Source organism: Kogia breviceps, chromosome 1 (genome assembly GCF_026419965.1).
Source record: "Kogia breviceps isolate mKogBre1 chromosome 1, mKogBre1 haplotype 1, whole genome shotgun sequence".
NCBI classification, from domain to species: domain Eukaryota; kingdom Metazoa; phylum Chordata; class Mammalia; order Artiodactyla; family Physeteridae; genus Kogia; species Kogia breviceps.
In genome coordinates this window covers 148,762,113-148,781,239 of record NC_081310.1, presented here as the reverse complement: position 1 = coordinate 148,781,239, position 19,127 = coordinate 148,762,113, and the positions used below count along the sequence as shown (strand labels likewise).

At 32.7% G+C, this 19,127-nt stretch overlaps 2 protein-coding genes across 12 annotated transcripts in view; one reads left to right on the top strand and one right to left on the bottom strand.

The window, feature by feature from the left end:
- Positions 1-19,127, bottom strand: part of DOCK7 (dedicator of cytokinesis 7) — a 194,636-nt gene that overhangs the window by 105,092 nt on the left and 70,417 nt on the right. For all 11 annotated transcript variants that reach the window (XR_010835206.1, XM_059051798.2, XM_059051848.2 and 8 more), the window contains one exon: positions 440-557. Coding sequence is in view for 10 of the 11 variants with exons in the window: in XM_059051798.2 (XP_058907781.1) it covers positions 440-557 (118 nt within the window). In the remaining variant the exon portion in view is untranslated. The remainder of the gene's footprint in view (positions 1-439; positions 558-19,127) is intronic.
- On the top strand, positions 10,852-18,567 carry ANGPTL3 (angiopoietin like 3). Its single transcript, XM_059051950.2, has 7 exons — positions 10,852-11,346; positions 11,996-12,106; positions 14,365-14,479; positions 15,064-15,177; positions 15,603-15,698; positions 17,758-18,024; positions 18,383-18,567. Exons 1-7 carry the CDS (start codon positions 10,852-10,854, stop codon positions 18,565-18,567), a joined length of 1,383 nt encoding a protein of 460 aa, XP_058907933.2.

Here is a 19,127-nt window from a genome sequence, read left to right as displayed (position 1 = left end):
CACAACCCCATAATACTACCCACCACATTCCACCTCCCTTACCTGGTCTTTCATTCTAAAGGCAGGGAATCAGGATCACAGATGGAAGAGTAGAGAAGAGGTATCTGCTCTGTTAGAGTACCCTAGGTGATTCTGATCTGGCCCTCTTCTGAAATTCATTATTTTAAAATTTTATGTATTCTTATATCCTCTAGATTATGGCTTATTCATCTTTGTATCTCTGGGAGTGCCTAGCATATACCAAGTCCTCAATAAATAAGACTTCAAATAAACTCATTACTACCTGAACAGGAAGTAATGAAGTCAGAAATTTTGTTTGCAAGATCACATTAATTTCCAGTTTAGAGCTGCCAACCAAGTGATTACCTTCCCCCCCCCCCATAAAAAGGTCTATTTGAACCGTATATGAAGAATAGGAAATGTAAAGAACATTTCTTACCGGCATGGCATTGCTAGGATCCTCCCCATACATAAACTGGACTTTAACTGTTATATTTCTGGCAGAACCTTGACGGTTGGCAAAATTGAGACTCTGAGGGTATATGTAGAGAAGGTTTCTGTGAAGGCAATAGTATACATGATAGTGAATGCATATCTAAAACCACTATGTATCACTACTACACACCACAAAAGAAATAGATGAACAAATATTGAATTATTAGCATTTGCTAGACACTATGCTATTTTCACATACAATGTTTGATTTGATCCTTAGAGTAGTCATTCAAACAGATAGCAATCAAATATACCCCCCTTTTGCAGACGAATTGAGGCCCAGAAAAGTTAAGAGATTTTCACATATAATCAAATAAGTGGCAAAGCCGAAATGAGAATACAGTTCAGTCAGACTTCAAAATGCATGTTCTTTCCTCTAGAAGAGGCTACTGGGAAATAAACAAGTATGAACAGAAACATTATTAAGAAGTTAAAAGACAGTTCTAATATTATCTTAGTTTCTCCAAGCAGATATAAATAGGATGACATTTAGAAATCAGGCTTTTTGTATAAATGTGATCAAGATTTTAAGAGGTACAATATTCTACATTATTTTTCAAAAACACATATAATAATATGGTAGGTATTACAGTATTAGGCAGTTACTATGAGAAACTCACATATTGCCCTAAAATTATTTGATTTCATGTCCAGTTGCATCTTACACAGCTTTAATAGTCCCTGCTGCCAACACAGAGATGAGAAATAATTCAAGGAAAGGTACCAAAAGAGAGGGCTTTAAAAAAAAAAAAAAAAGAAAAGAAAAGAAAATGATTGAGAGTTACTTTACCTGAAAACTAGTGCTTGCTCAGAGCTGATGAACAAGACTTCAAGCATAATAAAACCCTCCTCATCAACTGCTAGGACAATGAAAATAGGTCTAAATTTTCTAGAAGGTGGTAGGGCAATATAGAAATTTTAAATGAACATACTCTTTGACCCAACAAACCCACCTCTAGTCTAAGGAAAGAACTGCACATACGTACAAATGGGTGTGTTCAAAGAAATTCATGACATTTTTTATATTCGGAAATAATTATAAAGAAACATGTTCATCAGTACTGGACTAATTAATTAAATTAAGATATATTAAAAGAAGAATACATTTCAGAGTCCCAAAAATGACAATATGCAGCAGTATTTATTAATGCAGAAAGAGATTCCCAGCATGTTGGATGAAAAAATGGTTGCAGAGCAGGATGTATAGTAGCATTAACCTACTTACGGAAAACTGTGAAGAACTAATGGCTGAAAACTTCTCTAATCTGAGGAAGGAAACAGACATCCAGATCCAGGAAATTCAGAGAGTTCCAAATAAGATGAACTCAAAGAGACCCACACCAAGACACATTATTATTAAAATGTCAAAAGTTAAAAACAAGAAGATAAAAAGAGGTAAAATATATCACACATCTAATGGCACGGAAATACCTATGAATAAGACCATTTCAAATCAATGCTGTGTTGTGAGAGAAGTATGCAGAAGCTATGGGAGGAACAGACAGGTACTTAGTTGATCATGGAGAAGTCTTTTCATCTATTCCCTTTGCAATACATTTGTTGAAGAATTATTGATATTTTTGTGTAGATTTTTCCAGAGGCTGAATTTTACTGACTGCACACTGTAGTGACATTTAACATGTTCCTCTGTGTGTTCTATGAATTGAGAGTTGAATCTAGAGCCTTGGTCAAATTTTGGTGGCAAGATCACTTCATAAATGGTACTGTGTCCTCCTATCAGGAGGAAAATGTTTGGTTGTTGTTTCATTTTTTGTGCAATTAGTAGACAATGATGACCAATGCCTAAATCCATTAACTAATTAAGGATTGTCAAAAGGTGATATTCTATCATTGCTTCTTTATTTAACAACTGGGATATCTCTATGAAGAGCACTTTTCCTTATCTACTATTTGCTTTGCCAGCGAGCCATTATATGAGACGCAAGAATAAATGCTTGATTCTTTTCCATTAGCTGCCAGTTTCCAAAATAATCAGTTGGTACATTACATTCCTCTAAAAGGGATCAACTGTGTCTGTTTCTTAAAGCATCACTTATAAACTCATGGACCAAACATATTAACGGGTTTCAGTATTTTGCAGTTATTATCTTTATTGGTGTTCAAATTGTACCAGCTTTGACAGGTGAAAAGGTCGATTCAAACTGGCTCATGATTCCTTTTGATTCAGTCATAATAGTCTTTGACGGCTTCTTACTATCTGTTATGAGAAGACCTTCCAGGCTTTTCTTGTACACTTTCTTCCCAAACCTGGAATCAGCCATTTCTCCAAGGAGTTGGGGTTTTTGAATGGGTAATGTTTTTCCAGGCCACTCATTGTGGGTTAGTCATTGTTTCTAGGCCTTTTAAAGTTGAAAGAGTTAGGGGAAAATGCTGTTAACATGAAATATATCCCGAGTTCATAGTGATAATCCAAATTCAAATTCAAGAATACAAGGTTTTTATTTATTCTTTTCTATCTTGCACCTATATATCATTTTTCCTGTGCTAAGAACCATTCTCAAGGACATCAACTACAAGAGAACTAGAATATCACTTAATTACTCTCATTGTGTATTATTCCAACAAAGGAGTCTTAAGGAACTTCAAGATTATGTGGTCATCCAGAAAAGGATGAGCCTACAAAGACTGATAAGGCACCCACAAAGAAACAGAATGAAAATCATGAAAGTACAGTGGCAAGGAAGCCCAAGTTAGAAATTACAAGCAGAATTGTAAGAGTTAAGTGTCAAATGCTATTCACAGACCAAATGAGGTAAGAAATGAAAAATGTCAACTGAATTTAGCAACTTCAAAGTCACTGGAAATCTCAGGCTGAAAACAGACAAAAGTAGGTTTAAAGAGTAAGTAGGAGGTAAGAAAATGAAATAAGTGAAATTCTGAAGAGTGTAGCTGAGAATGGGAGAAAGATAATGCAATAGTTGGAGACAGAACATAGGGATTTGGGAAGCTTTTTAAGATTGGAAAGGTTTAAGTTTGATTAAATCCTAATGAAAAGAATTTAGTTGAGACAGAGTTTGCATACACTAGAACAAGAATGTAAGAGTCCTGAAATGGTGGGAGAGAACAGGATCCAAAGCACATGATAACAGATTGGCCTTTATTATGTTTATAATGCCTCATTGTGACATTTATTGAGTATGCAGTATACTAGATACTGAGAATATAGAGATAAAAGACAAAGTTCTTGACTTCATAGAACTTACAGTCTGGAGGGAGAATAAGACAGGCAAATACTTATAATGTAGTATGATAAATGCTATGAACATAGAATGTCACTGGGGCCCACAAGAGGACTTGAAACTAAAGAATCTGCCCATAAATTTCAGTGAGAAATTTTCAAGTAGGATAGATATGCAAAACACACAGAAAAGCAAAACACATCATGCCTTCCCCCATGCCTCAATTTCTGCATTTGGATTACTACCGTTTTAGCTTTGTGGATATGGACATAACTGGCCCCTTCCCATCTTTCGAGTCTTAGAAAGCCTCACTTTACCTCCCCATATAACATCACTTTGTTATTCCATTCACAACTCTTAAATAATCTGCTTAAGATAATCCTAAATTATCTTGTTTGTTTGTACATTATTTCTTGTTTATGTATCTCCTTAAAGCCCAAATTCCATGAGGGCAAGAACCTTACCTATCTAGTTAACTGCTATATTTCCAATGCCTAGAATAGCTCCTCATATGAATAAATGATTGATTGAATGAATGAATGACTAGTACAGAACTCACATAATATTTAGTTACTTAACTCTTCTGGAGTTTGAATTTTCATATGAAATGCAAATTAACAGAACATTAAGCTATGCTTGTTTTCTAATATAAGCAATACAATTTTAAATTCAACTTGTCTATGAAGGTGAAAGGCATGCGTTTAGCCTAGACTCTTTTTCATTTGACTGCTAACTCCACTAATAAATTTCCACATAAACCCAGTAAGTCTTTACCGTGCATTTATAATACTCCTTCAGAGGAATTTTAAATCAGCAGAGAGAAGGTAGATCAATGAAAAGTGTTGAGTTGCTGAGATAGCTGACTGGCCTTTTTTAAGGCTGAATTCATATTTCACCACCTCCTCAAAATAAATTCCAGATCAAATCAAAGTTTTAAATAATAAAAATAAAACCATAAAAATACTAGAAAACCTTTAAAGAGACCATATTTTATAGGTGAGGAAGGCATCTGAGCATGAGCCACAAAAAATCATAAAAGACAAATTTTAAAGCCTCTACAGAGCAGGGGATACCATAAACACAAGTGGAAGACAAAGGACAAATTGGAAGAACACTGTTTGCTACACACATGATAAAGAGTTAGTATCCATCACATGTAAATAATTCCGAAAATTATTCAGAAAGAGACAAACAAAAAAGGGGTGGGGAGTTTGAGGGGGGGAGGGAGACTTAGATAATTCTCTGGTAATTCACAGAGAGAGCAAGACAGACAGCAAAATAAACCAGATATATGTGCCTACTAGGTTAATCAATATTTTTTATCTTTGTCAATTTAAAGCATTGGTAAAAATTCATGGGAAAAGAGGAACTCTCATATACTCTTGGTAGGGATATAAATTGGCACAATCCTTTTAAAGGATAATCTGACAAGAGAAATCTACTTTGAAAGTTAACATCTATGAACTTAACATATGAAAATATTTATAAACAAATATAAACACATTTTCTATGCATATTGTTTGTAATCAGAAAATTGCAAGCAACTGAAATGATCATTGACAGGCAGATGATTAAATTAAGGTACATCCATATAATAAAAGATTGTGCAGCCATTTAAAAGGATATGGTAAATCTATAGGCACTCATATAAGAATAAATTTTAAAATGTTATGGCCTTGAATCAATTTATATATATAGCACAAACTATACATAACACATTTCCATTTGTGTTTAAAAAAAAATTACATTTAGGTAGTCATCCAAGGGAACTGGTATGATAGACCCCAAAATGTTAATAGGGAAGAGTCAGCATTTTTATTTTTTATAGGTTTTTCAAATATCTGAGTTTCCACAATAAATACTTTCAACATAACAAATTAACATTTATTAATAGTGAACATGAGAAAAAAGCTAAGATAAATAAAATGATTCCTTCGAAGGTCACTCATCTTCTGGATCTCTGCTGTCCAATAATATGGTCTAGTGAGACTATAGAGTACTTGATGTGTACTTGTTCTGAGATATCCTGAAAGTATAAAATACATACTAGATTTGGATTAAACAAAACATACGATTAAAATTAATTTCACTTGTTTCTTTTCCATTTTTTACACATATAGCTCACACTATATTTCTATTGTACAGTGCTGTTCTGGACAAAGAGAGGAAAAGGGAGCTAATGTATTGATATTACTCTGGCATTATTCTTTAGTTACTATAAATATTTCTATTTATAAATATGCTTTTCTCACTTACTTTTAGAATCTTCCTACCGAATATATTAATTCAAAAACAAATGACCACAGTTTAAAAGGAAGAAATTACTAGTGATACTATATTCAAGACCCAAAATGCCTTGTTTTATTTGGAACTCAAATCTCCGTAAGATTGCATAACCTGGGGGAGGATAAGGGACTTTGTTTTGCTTAGAATTTAAACAAAGCTCCCAAATGTCCTAAAATTCTATGCAGCTAAGAAATTTTGTATATTAGTTCTTTGAAACTAGGAATTCTTAAATTAGGTCTTAATTTTGCTTAGTTTCTTATTTTCTTTGGCATAAAAATTTTAAGTTTTTATAACATTACTGGTTACATATCATCAGGGTTCTATTTAAACAGGCACAAGTTCAAGCAAAGATTAGAGTCTGCCTTTAACAATGTGTACTCAGACAGGGGGCATTAAAAGGTAGGTGTAAAAATCATTTACAATATTACTACTTGCATTACATTTCCCATGTTGACACTCTTCCACGGCTTGTAATTAGGCAAATTATTTAATTATACTCAATAACATGTCAAACTATGGTAAGAAAAAAAATTATTTCTACCCAGAGACGATATACTATAAACCAAGAATATGTAACTGCTACCTCTAATCTATCTTTTAGTGTTACATGTGAGGAAATATATAAATTGTGCAAAAAGTGTCAATACTCCAGCAGAGTAACCAAATAGAAGGAAATTCCTTCACACAGCCTTTCTTTGGTATTAGTGTCCAGTTACTTTCATGCACTGGAAGGGACAACTTTTCAAATTCCTTTCTCTGAAAAGAACCTCCTATATCAAAAAGGCATATCTATTACATGCAAATTTTGTGTTTGAAAAACTCCCATGTTAAGACTTTATCATTATCTTACTCATTCAATAAAAATGCATGGTTTCTCCAGCATGTTAGGCATTGTTCCAAAGTGCTACACAGGATATAAATTTAAACCAGATATAGATCTTACCAATGAACAGCTTATAGTACAACAGAGACAAGAAGTTGGCCCATCTCCATTCCCCCTCAACTAGAAAATGGATGAAATATCAGGGTCAATAATTTTAAGCCAGAAAAGTAGACAGTTTAGTTAGGAGAAGTTTCGAAATATGCCCTTCAGGACCAATGATCACAACACTAACATATCTCTTTTAAAAAGAGGGAGGAAATTCAAATTTCTTCACTAGTTCAACATACACTTCTATAATTCCATAACATGTACCAGTAGTAAAGGTAAGATGAAAATGAAGAATAAGGAAAAATATTTTGTTTTTCTTCTACATTAGTGGAAGTATTTGTATATTTTTATCTACTTGCATTCTATATTTCTCTTACAAACAGAAATATTTATGTGGTTCTGTATTGGACACTTAGAAAAAGTATACACAGGCTGAACAAAAGACATAATTCCTTGTACTTATCAAGGTCCAAGAGACCAAAACTCAGAAAACCCAGACTCTAGCAAAACTTCCCAATTTATGTCATCTTAACATAAGACTAGATAATATTTACCAATAAAATATTACAGCAATATTACATAAGTGCATTGCCTTTTTAATTACAAAAGAATACTAATACATAATACTGTGTAGTGTTTACTAAACACTAGGTAGTGCTCTAAGTGCTTTAAAATATTTTTAATCTTTATATAACTCTATAAAGTAGATATTATCTTCACTTGATAGACAAGACAACAGAGTCAGAAAAGCTAAGTAATTTGACCAAGGTACAGAAAAGCTAAGTCATTTCACAGAGCTGAAGAACAGCACAGCCAGGATTCCAATTCATCCAGTCTCTCTCCAGAATCAAACTCTTAACCACTGTGGTTTACTCAATCTACTGCAACTGTTCTATCCAAAAGCCCTTACTCCTAAATCATCAAAAGAAAGGGTCTCTGTTTTACTCCAGGAAGAAGCATTTCTAAGAATGGAAATTTGGAAATGATAAATTTTGTAAAGTTTTGCTTGATAATTTACCATTTAAACTGAAATTCATTATGTTAAAAATTCTCCCTTTGCAAAAGAGCTATTGCATTTATGAAAAATTTCATTTAGACAGGGCTAATCACACACACATACACACACACAAATTAAAAGGTCATTTCATGAATATAATAACTACATTTTGAGTACTTCCTATTTGCCAGACACTAAGTACTTTACACATATTCTTTTGCTTCTTCTTAAGTATGTACTAAAAAATACCCAACTTACAGAAGAGGAGACTGAGGTGTGGGAAGGTTAAGTAACTTATCTAAGGCATGATAGCTAGATCTGGCTTCTGGACCAGACCATAATCTGATTCCAAAGACCACACTCTTAACAATTTTACTATATTAATTTGTCAAGATAAGGCATTTAAAAAGTTATTATTTTCTCAAAAAAAGTTCTTAATATGAACACTCAAGAAAAATAATAGGGCTTCCCTGGTGGCACAGTGGTTGAGAGTCCGCCGGCTGATGCAGGGGACGCGGGTTCGTGCCCCCGGTCCGGGAGGATCCCACGTGCCGCGGAGCAGCTGGGCCCGTGAGCCACGGCCGCTGGGCCTGCGCGTCCGGAGCCTGTCCTCCCTGGCGGGAGGGGCCACAATGGTGAGAGGCACGCGTACCGCAAAAAAACAAACAAAAAAAGAAAAATAATCACTTATAATTTAACTGAAACATTTAGTATTTTTCCTTTTAACACTAAGTTAGAAGCACAGTGGAACATTATTTTTAGTCATACTATTAATTTTTTGGTTTTGTTAAATTTAGATCATGAATATTGTTACCAAGCACACAAACTTTAGAAAAACTTATAATGGGCAAATAGTTTCTGACATTGTAAGTATTGGGTTGGCCAAAAAGTGCCTTTGGTTTATAAAAAAAAATAAAAGACACATTCTTCATTTTCACCAAGAACTTTATTGAACAATGTATTCACTCGTTTGTTCCACTACCTTCTGCCATTTTTAGGTAACTTCATAATTCCATCTTCCCAAAACTTTCTATCTTTTTGAGCGAAGAACTGTTCCAGGTGCCCTTTAGTCTTCCAGGAGATTGAAATTTTTTCCATTAAGAGAATTCTGTAAAGACCAAAATACACGGAAATCCGAAGGTACAAATGTCTGGTGAATACGGTGGATGAATCAGACCCCCCCAGCCAAGCTTAACAGTTTTTGCCTGGTCATCAAAGAAACCTACAGTCTTGTGTTATCCTGATGGAATATTATGCGTTTTCTGTTGACTAATTCTGGATGTTTTTTGTTGAGTGCTGCTTTCAGTTGGTCTAACTGGGAGCAGTACTTGCTGGAGTTAATTGCTTGGTTTTCTGGAAGGAGTTCATAATAGAGGATTGCCTTCCAATCCCACCATATACACAACATCACCTTCTTTGGATGAAGACCAGCCTTTTCTGTGGTTGGTAGTGGTTTATTTCGCTTGCCCCATGATCTCTTCCATTCCACACAATTGTACATCCACTTTTCATTGCCCATCACAATTTGTTTTAAAAACAGAACATTTTCATTACGTTTCAGTAGAGAAGCACATGCAGAAATACAGTCAAGAAGGTTGTTTTTCACTTAACTTATGTGGAACCCAAACATCAAAGCGATGAACATAACTAAGCCGGTGCAAATGATTGTCAATGCTTGATTTGGATGTTTTGTCTATGCTGGCTATCTCCCGTGTGGTATAAGGTTGATTGTTCTCAATTAGTGTCTCGATTTGATCGCTACCAACTTCAACTGGTCTACCCGACTGTGCAGCATCGTCCAGTGAGAAATCTCCAGCACAAAACTTCGCAAACTACTTTTGACATGTTCGATCAGTCACAGCACCTTCTCCATACACTGCACAAATCTTTTTATGCATTTCAGCTGCATTTTTACCTTTGTTGAAATAATAAAGCATAATATGCCAAAAATGTTGCTTTTTCTTCCATCTTCAATATTAAAATGGCTACACAAAAATTCACCAATTTTGTAAGTCTTTTTTTTAATGCACACTGATATGACAGCTATCACATAAAATCTAACAAAATTGTTTTGAATGAAGTTAAAGACAACTAAGTGCTACTAGAGCCATCTTATGGAAAAAACCGAACAAACCTTTCTTTTGGTCAACCCAATATTTAATTCTGGTTGACCGTAGAAAACCACATAATCTATTGGTCTTACAGTGGGCACACGGAAAAGAGGCTAGACAAAGAGACATAGATTATAACAGAGAAAAAGGATGAAATATCTTTTAATGTATAGGATTTTGTGATATTATACAAATATGATTTAGATACATTATCTGAAGCAAAAAGATATACTAACAAATAATTATGATGACAAATAATAAGGAATATATAATCATATGTTAGCTTATACAGAGTACCATGGGAATGCAGCATTAACACCACCTGTAGATGTGGAGGAAGACTTCACAGAGAAGGCATTTTTTTTAAATCAATCACTGTTTCCAAAAAAACCTAAACTACAATTTGGGAAATGTATACTTAATTCATTAATTTTTCCTCAACTTTAATGATGAATTTATCAGTCAAAAGAATTTGGTATTTACTTGTAAATCTCTTTAAAAATCATGATAAATTAAAATGAGCTTTTAAAAACAGGTAGATCTCAACACTGAAAGTGCAGTTTATAATACAGCAAAATTAAATACAATAACCATTTTAAATGACCTATTAAATTCTTTGTTCATTTCTTTGACTTCATTTAGCATTGATCTAACTCAATGTGGAAGGTTACATTCATACAAGTTTAAACAGTTTAATGATTAACTATATTCACCTGCCAACCTTACTGTTTATGTGGCAAATAGTGTTATATAGAGAGTTCAGAAGTCTAGGTATGCTTACAGGAAGAAAACGAATTCCAAATCATTTTAAAGTGAATAATTAGGATGAAAATGTACACTATTAAGCTCTTTCTTTTTATTGCTCCTCTAGTTATTTCTTCCAGAATTGACCAAGACTATTCATCATTTGATTCTGTATCTCCAGAGCCAAAATCAAGATTTGCTATGTTAGATGATGTAAAAATTTTAGCCAATGGCCTACTTCAGTTAGGACATGGTCTTAAAGACTTTGTTCATAAGACTAAGGGCCAAATTAATGACATATTTCAAAAACTCAATATATTTGATCAGTCTTTTTATGACTTATCACTGCAAACCAATGAAATCAAAGAAGAAGAAAAGGAACTTAGAAGAACTACATCCAGACTGCAAGTCAAAAATGAAGAAGTAAAGAACATGTCACTTGAACTCAACTCAAAACTTGAAAGTCTCCTTGAAGAAAAAATTCTACTTCAACAAAAAGTGAGATATCTGGAGGACCAATTAACCAATTTAATTAAAAATCAACCTGAAATTCAGGAACACCCGGAAATAACTTCACTCAAAGTAAGTATAAAACAAAAAGGGTTCATGATTATGTTTTCAATGTGGATCTTTTAAAAAAAATATTTTAAAACATGCTACTTGAAATACTTTGTTGAACTGTTGAAACACTATATTTTTCTCATGAAAAAAAGACTCCAGGAAATAAATTTTCCCATTATAATTTCAAGTTGGTTTTTGTTTCCCTAACATTATTTATGAAAATAACTAAACTTTGCATTTCAGATGAAAATTACAAGACAGTTAAGCAATGAAATTTAGAACACTAAATTATTATACTACTGCAAATTACTGGAGGCAAGTAAAAAGCTAAAGGAATACAACTTGTGTAACTATTCTCCCATGTTTAAAATATATAAAAGTAATACAGCTAATGGAAAAGATATTAAAATACTGGTTTTTTTTCATTTAATTGAAGTATTTTAAAGTTCAGGAAATCAGATTTTAGAGATGGTACATTTTAAATAAAACACAAAAACTAAAGTACGTACTATGTGAAAGAAGAATACAAGGGGAAAAGGTTTGCCAATATCATTTTTCTAATCGAGTATTAGTTTAAAAAATTAGATTGTGATAGTGTTATAGGAAATAAAAAAGTCTTAATTTAACAAAAAAGAAAGAAACTTCTAACCAACCTATAATCTATGTCCAGACTTTTGTAGAACAGCAAGATAATAGCATCAAAGATCTTATTCAGATCGTGGAAGAACAATACAGACAATTAAATCAACAGCATAGTCAAATAAAAGAAATAGAAAATCAGGTAAGTCAATATTTTAATAGTATGTCCAATCTTTTACATAAAATTTAGGTTTATGAAAACACTGGACCCTAAAATTATTTAAAATAATTATAGTTGGATAGTGAATAAAAGGATCACATCAGCATGATCATTAGGTTTGCAGGCTCTGAAGCTAATAAACTACCTGGTGTTGAATTTTGGCTCTAAAACTTTTGTGTGACCTTGAATAAATTACTTAACCCCTTCTCAGTTTCCTCATGTACTCTATGTAGATAATAAAAGAACCTGTCTTACAGTACTGTTGTGAGAAAAAAAGAATTAATTCATGCAAAGCATATCCCCAATATAGCAGCCAAAGAGATTCAATTAAAATTTAAATTAGACTATCTCTCTCTTTGTTCAACACAGCACAATGGCTCCTGGTCTCACTTGTAGTGGCCCATAAGGCCCTGATGACTCTTAATCATCTCACTGACTTCATCTGCTGTACTCTAATCATACTGGCCTTTTTACTGTTACACAAACACATCAAACAGGCTGCTATCTCAGGGTCTTTGCCCTTGTTGCTCTCTGTCTGGAATGCTCTTCACCCTGGTATCTGCATGGGCCCACTCTTACTCACTTTAGGTCTTCCTCAAATACAAAATTCTCAAAGAAGCCTTCTCAGATAACTTAATCAGAAATTATAATCTCCTACACCCATGCTTGAAACCTGCTACCTCCTTCATTACTCTTTTCTTCCTTAACACTTACCCTTATTTAACATAATATATATTTGAGTTATTTATCTTGTCTGTCCCTGCACTAGAATGTAAGCTCCATAAGTACAGAAAGTTTCTTCTATTTTTTTAAACTGCTATAACTCCAAAATATAGAACTCTGTCTGACACATAGTAGGCACTTAATAAATACATGTTAATAAAGGTAATGTCACATTTGGCACAAAGAAGTCAATAAAAACTTACTATGATTAATATTATTATTAGAAGCTATATGTCTAATAATTAAAGTTTAATACACAATAATATAATTAATCTACAATGTAAATAACTGGCTAGGTGAGCAAGGTAGATACGTGTTTGGAATAAAGCTATGCCAAAATCTAAGATTTCCAATATACAGTACCATAGTTCAAAAATATTAATTAGTAATAATACTACTAAACAGCTGTTCAAGAGAGTTTCAAAAATAATACAGACCTGAAGAAACTGGTATAAAAAAAAATAGATGCCAAGAACTATAAAACAAATATTACCAATTTCCACCAAACAAACACATTATGTTTCAGTAATTTTATGACTCATAATTTTAGTAGGTTATTTTTGCTAATTGTCTGAAAAGGGGTTTTTGCCAGCTAGTTTTGATTTCCATAATTTCCTTCTTATTATATGTTATTTTTCTAATTCTTTTCCTATATCTTTTATTATCAGTAAATGAACCTGTTCACAAAAGCAAAATGTCACTATTATAAAATAATATCCATCCTGTCCAATAATAAAATGTATGAAGAATTCAACAATGAATTCTAAGTTGGAAGAAGCCTTAAATCATCTGACCCAACTTATTCAAATTTAAAATAAGAAACCAAAACTGTAAAGTTAAGTTACTATAAGATCACAGTTACTTAGTAGAAAAGACTAACATCCAGTAAGTGAACTTTACAACGGATCTTTATGCATTATATCCTAGGAAATGCCATTTATGCTAACATCAAAAAACTAACACTAATAACACATTATATACTCTGCTCTTCTCAACCTGTCAATAAGAAAAGCTATCGGTCAATAAATTGCAAACCCAGCACAACAGACAATGAAATATTGAATATATTGAAAGTACACAAATAAAACTGCCAATTTGTTACCTCTACAGATATGATTACATGTCAAAAACTATCAAGAAAGCAGCCTTGTTCAAATTATGTGCTAGGTCTTAAGACCTACAACTGAGAATTATGAAATTTAAAATCTGCCTGTATCACTGAACAGAATATATATTACATTCATATAAATAAATAGAACATTAAAATATTCTAAGTCAAGTCTCTGCCTTTGTTCTTACTGGTTTTTGATCAATTTCTGTTTTTTGCCTTGTCTTTCTCTATTTTTTTGAACTCTTTATGTGCCTGATTAAATATTTTGAGAACAGGAAGTCTGTATAATATGTATAGCATTGCTCATCCCTCTTAACATTGAAAACAATACCATATTATGAACTCAGGTATCCCCTAATTGTATATTCATACCATTTTAAAAAGTAGATTTATATTGTTTTATCAGTTAAGAAGAACTGGTATTCAAGAATCCACAGAAAATTCTCTTTCTTCTAAACCAAGAGCACCAAGAACTACTCCCTCTCTTCACTTGAATGAAACAAAAAATGTAGAACATGATGGTAAGATAATTTGGTGGGTTTCCTTCTTGAAACTAATATCGTCAAATTTTTCTTCTTTGACATTTCCATCAAAAATCTCTATTCTCAGGGCCTGTTCTAGACTAACTAAAAGAGAATAAAGAGATAAATCCAACAAATATAATGATATAGTTTGAAAACACATTTATTTTAAATGTAATTCATAGAGGTAAAAGGTTCTCTGTTAGTTTCCTCTATGTACGTTCACTCTTTCCTCATGTATCTGTTGACTACCTGCTATGCACCAAGCACTACACTAACATCTCATATGTGGTATTTTATTTATGTTTTTCCTAGATCTAAGGGAAAAAAAGTGTTTAAAATTCTAATTTTGTCACTTTTCTAAAAAATAAATCGGTTTGGTAACAACTATTTTGATATTCTTTGCATAACATGCCATCTAATAAAAATGCTTTAGCAGAAAGTACCTTTTCAATAATACATTACTGAAAAAGACTGAAGGCTACAGTCACCACAATTCCATAAAATGTCAAGTAAAACCTCAAGCTCTAAAGATATCATTCTTTATTACTGTATCTTACGTAATAACATTTTGTTGATTCTAGACATTCCTGCTGATTGTACCATCATTTATAATAGAGGTGAACATACAAGTGGCATCTATTCCATTAGACCCAGCAACTCTCAAGTTTTCAACGTCTACTGTGATGTTCAATCAGGTAAAATGAGCCTAAGAGAAAACAGATAGTAGCTAGCTCAGGTTACTCACTACCTATTAGTAAGGCTAATCCTGTTATTTTTGTTCTGAATACATATAAAATGAAATATATATAACATAAGTAGTTACACAGATCTAGTACTTATATTTGTCTTGTTTATGTATTTACTCAGGCAATTACTCAATATTCTCCATCTTTTTCTATAAAATAATCTGAAATGACCTTTGTCAGTAAGTTTATTAAGACAAATTCATTAGTTGCCCTTCACTTAACTTCTTGGGCTCATAATAATAAAATTTTATTACCATAACAACATTAATAACTACCTTGTACAACCACCAATTAAAACCAAACAAAAAACCGCATTTTGTTACAACTATCAGCATCAATCTATTGAAAATAAACAATCTCTTCATTATATTCAGGTAGTTCATGGACATTAATTCAACACCGAATAGATGGATCACAAAACTTCAATGAAACTTGGGAAAACTACAAATATGGTTTTGGGAGGCTTGATGGTAAGCTGACTTCATTCACTGGTTAACTTAAAAATATTTATTAAGAGCCTATTACAGACTGGGCACTAGAAATACAACAATGAATGAGGGACACTCCCAGCCTTCATGTAAATTATTAACAAATAACTACACATTTGTAAGTACTGAACTTATTACAAGTGTCTTTATTTGAATTATACTTTTCACAATTACATGTCTGTTCTATGTATACTTATCACAATTTAATTGGATGGCTTCTAATTATCATAATTATAATTATCAAAGATAAATTTGATTAAGTGCTAAGTGCTTCAAGTAAGTGCTAAATGCTATGAATGGGCTACAAAGAAAACCATTCTTATCACTGGTCATTCTACTTTCTTATTAACATTTTAGATATTAACTATTTGGAAGTTGGAAGGCACAAAGAAGCTGTCAGATGTACAGTACAAAATGTTTAGATTTTAATTATTTAAATATGATAAATGTATACTATACAATGTGTGGTTTAAAATAAATTTAGTTTAATTCAATGAAAATTATATTTTGATCACAAAATAAATAAGGTAAAAAACAAAATAAGCAAAATAAAAATAAATGAGAGGTTTAAAATCCAAAAAGCACATTATAAAAATCCATGAGTGATGTATATGTACTCATTAATAAAGTGGATAACATCCATTATTATATCGAATTTTTAAACATTCAGTACTATTTGATCATTTAAACAATTCTGTATTCAAACTACCAGTTAAATACCTAACTAAAAGGTAGAATCAGTGATATGTTTTGTAGCTCCAAATCTCCTTCTGAGAGTGAGAGTTTAGAGTACTCACTTATTTCTACAAGAAAGTAAGCCATTTGTATTTTGCAATTCTTAAAATGAAATCTACAAATTCAACAGCAGTAAGGAAATTTTGACCTTTTTTTCCTTAAATGCTTTAATAAAAGGGATAATTAAAGAGAGAGTAATTGTGATAATCAGAGAGATCTATTTGTATTTACAATATGTTGTTTTTAATTCCAAATAAAAATTTTTAATCATAAAGAAAAGTTATTAAAAATTATGCTTTTTTTTTGGTGTGTGTGTGTGTGTGTGTGGTACGTGGGCCTCACTGCTGTGGCCTCTCCCGTTGCGGAGCACAGGCTCTGGACGCACAGGCTCAGCGGCCATGGCTCACGGGCCCAGCCGCTCCGCGGCATGTGGGATCTTCCCAGACCGGGGCACGAACCCGTGTCCCCTGCATCGGCAGGCGGATTCTCAACCACTACGCCACCAGGGAAGCCCTGCTTTTTAATTTTTTTTAATTTATTGCCTTCTTCTTCTACAAAGAAAACATATATATCAAGCAAATATCAAAGGCCAAGATTATATTTGAGGAAAATTACATTATTATCCAAGTCTCTGGATATACTTAACAAATCTCTTGATAGTATATGTGTATTAATAAACAGTTGACGGGCTTCCCTGGTGGTGCAGTGGTTGAGAGTCCGTCTACCAAAGCAGCGGACACGGGTTCGTGCCCCGGTCCGGGAAGATCCCACATGCCGCAGAGCGGCTAGGCCCATGAGCCATGGTCGCTGACCCTGCGCGTCCAGAGCCTGTGCTCCGCAACGGGCGAGGCCACAACAGTCAGGGGCCTGCGTACCGCAAAAAATAAATAAATAAATAAAATTTTTTTTTAAATTAATAAACAGCTGACAGTAAATCTAGTACATATAAGGACCCAGAAGTTAGATAATAGTTTACCAATGACTAGCCCTAAAAGTACTTATAATAGTCTAACACGTTTCACCTATGAAATATGCCTGATAATATCCATTTTAGAAAGGATAATCAGACTTTAGGTAGCCCTATTACTATTTTAACACTTATCACTATTTTAACATAACTATCTTCAATAAAATTGTTTTAAAAAGAAATATTTTACGAGACTCTAAAATAACCAAGGGATTCAAGACTAAAACATCTAATCTACTTACACCAAAAAAAAAAAAAAAAAGAACACTTAAAAAAAAAAATAGTCGCTGCCTAATCTGCAGTTAAGAATCCACAGATTTTTACAACTTTTCTTTTCAGGAGAATTCTGGTTGGGTCTAGAGAAGATATACTCCCTAGTAAAGCAATCTAACTATATCTTACGAATTGAGCTAGAAGATTGGAAAGATAACAAGCATTATATTGAATATTCTTTTCACTTGGGAGATCATGAAACCAACTATACACTACATCTAGTTGAGATTGCTGGCAATGTCCCCAACGCACTCCCGGAACACAAAGATTTGATGTTTTCTACTTGGGATCACAAAGCAAAAGGACACTTCAACTGTCCAGAAAGTAATTCAGGTAACCTGTTCCTAATATAAATACTTTATTTTCAAAGCTTCAAAATACCTTCCCAAAGTAATAGCTAATATCTTTCAATGTCAACTCTTTAAAATCTGAATCCAATATAAACATTTTCTCTATAGGTAAACGTCTCAACGTAAGTGTTAACTTGATTCTAGTTTGAATACGTATTTTACCTCTAACCTTTCTCGGATATTTTATTTTTGGTCAGGTATATGAGACTTGTATAAATTTTTTAAATTGGAATATATGTATACAACACTGTCATATTTATAAGAAATACTCACTGGGGAAATATAATAACAGTAACTACATATGAGTTTGTATCTATTAAATTGCGTATCTATCCTTTTAGGAGGTTGGTGGTGCCATGATGTATGTGGGGAAAACAACCTAAATGGTAAATATAACAAGCCAAAAGCAAAAACTAAGCCAGAGAGGAGAAGAGGAATATGCTGGAAGTCTCAAAATGGAAGGTTATACTCTATCAAATCAACCAAAATGTTGATCCGTCCAACAGATTCAGAAAATTCTCAATGAACTGAGGCAAATTAAAAAACCAATAAATTAAACATTAAACTCATGAGAAATTACTGTGGTTTAAAAATCTGGTATTAAATCCCTAATAGAAGGCTTTAGAAATAAATTCTTTATATAAAAGCCACTACCAACTTAATATTAAACATATCATCACATCACCTCAAAGAACACCATTTACCTTTCTCAATCAAAATTCTTATGATCATTTACTCATATATTTTGTGATGTACGAATCAATTTTAGATGGTCACAATCTGAATTGTAACCAATGTGTGAATTTTTAAATAACCTTTCTAAATAAAAAACTTACAAAGAGATTTTTATTTTCAAAGTCATCATGTGAGCTAATTTTACAACCTCCTCAGTTTAAAAACTACTTTTCTTGCTAAAATTCTAAACTTGAATAACTATAAAAGACTAATAATTGTACATTTCTTAAATGCTGTAATATTAATTTCAAAACTAAAATTCAGTCAGTTCAGAGTACATGTGAAAATCAATAACATGAATCTTAAAACTGATACTTCATTTTGCTACAAAATAATTTGGAGTAAATGTTT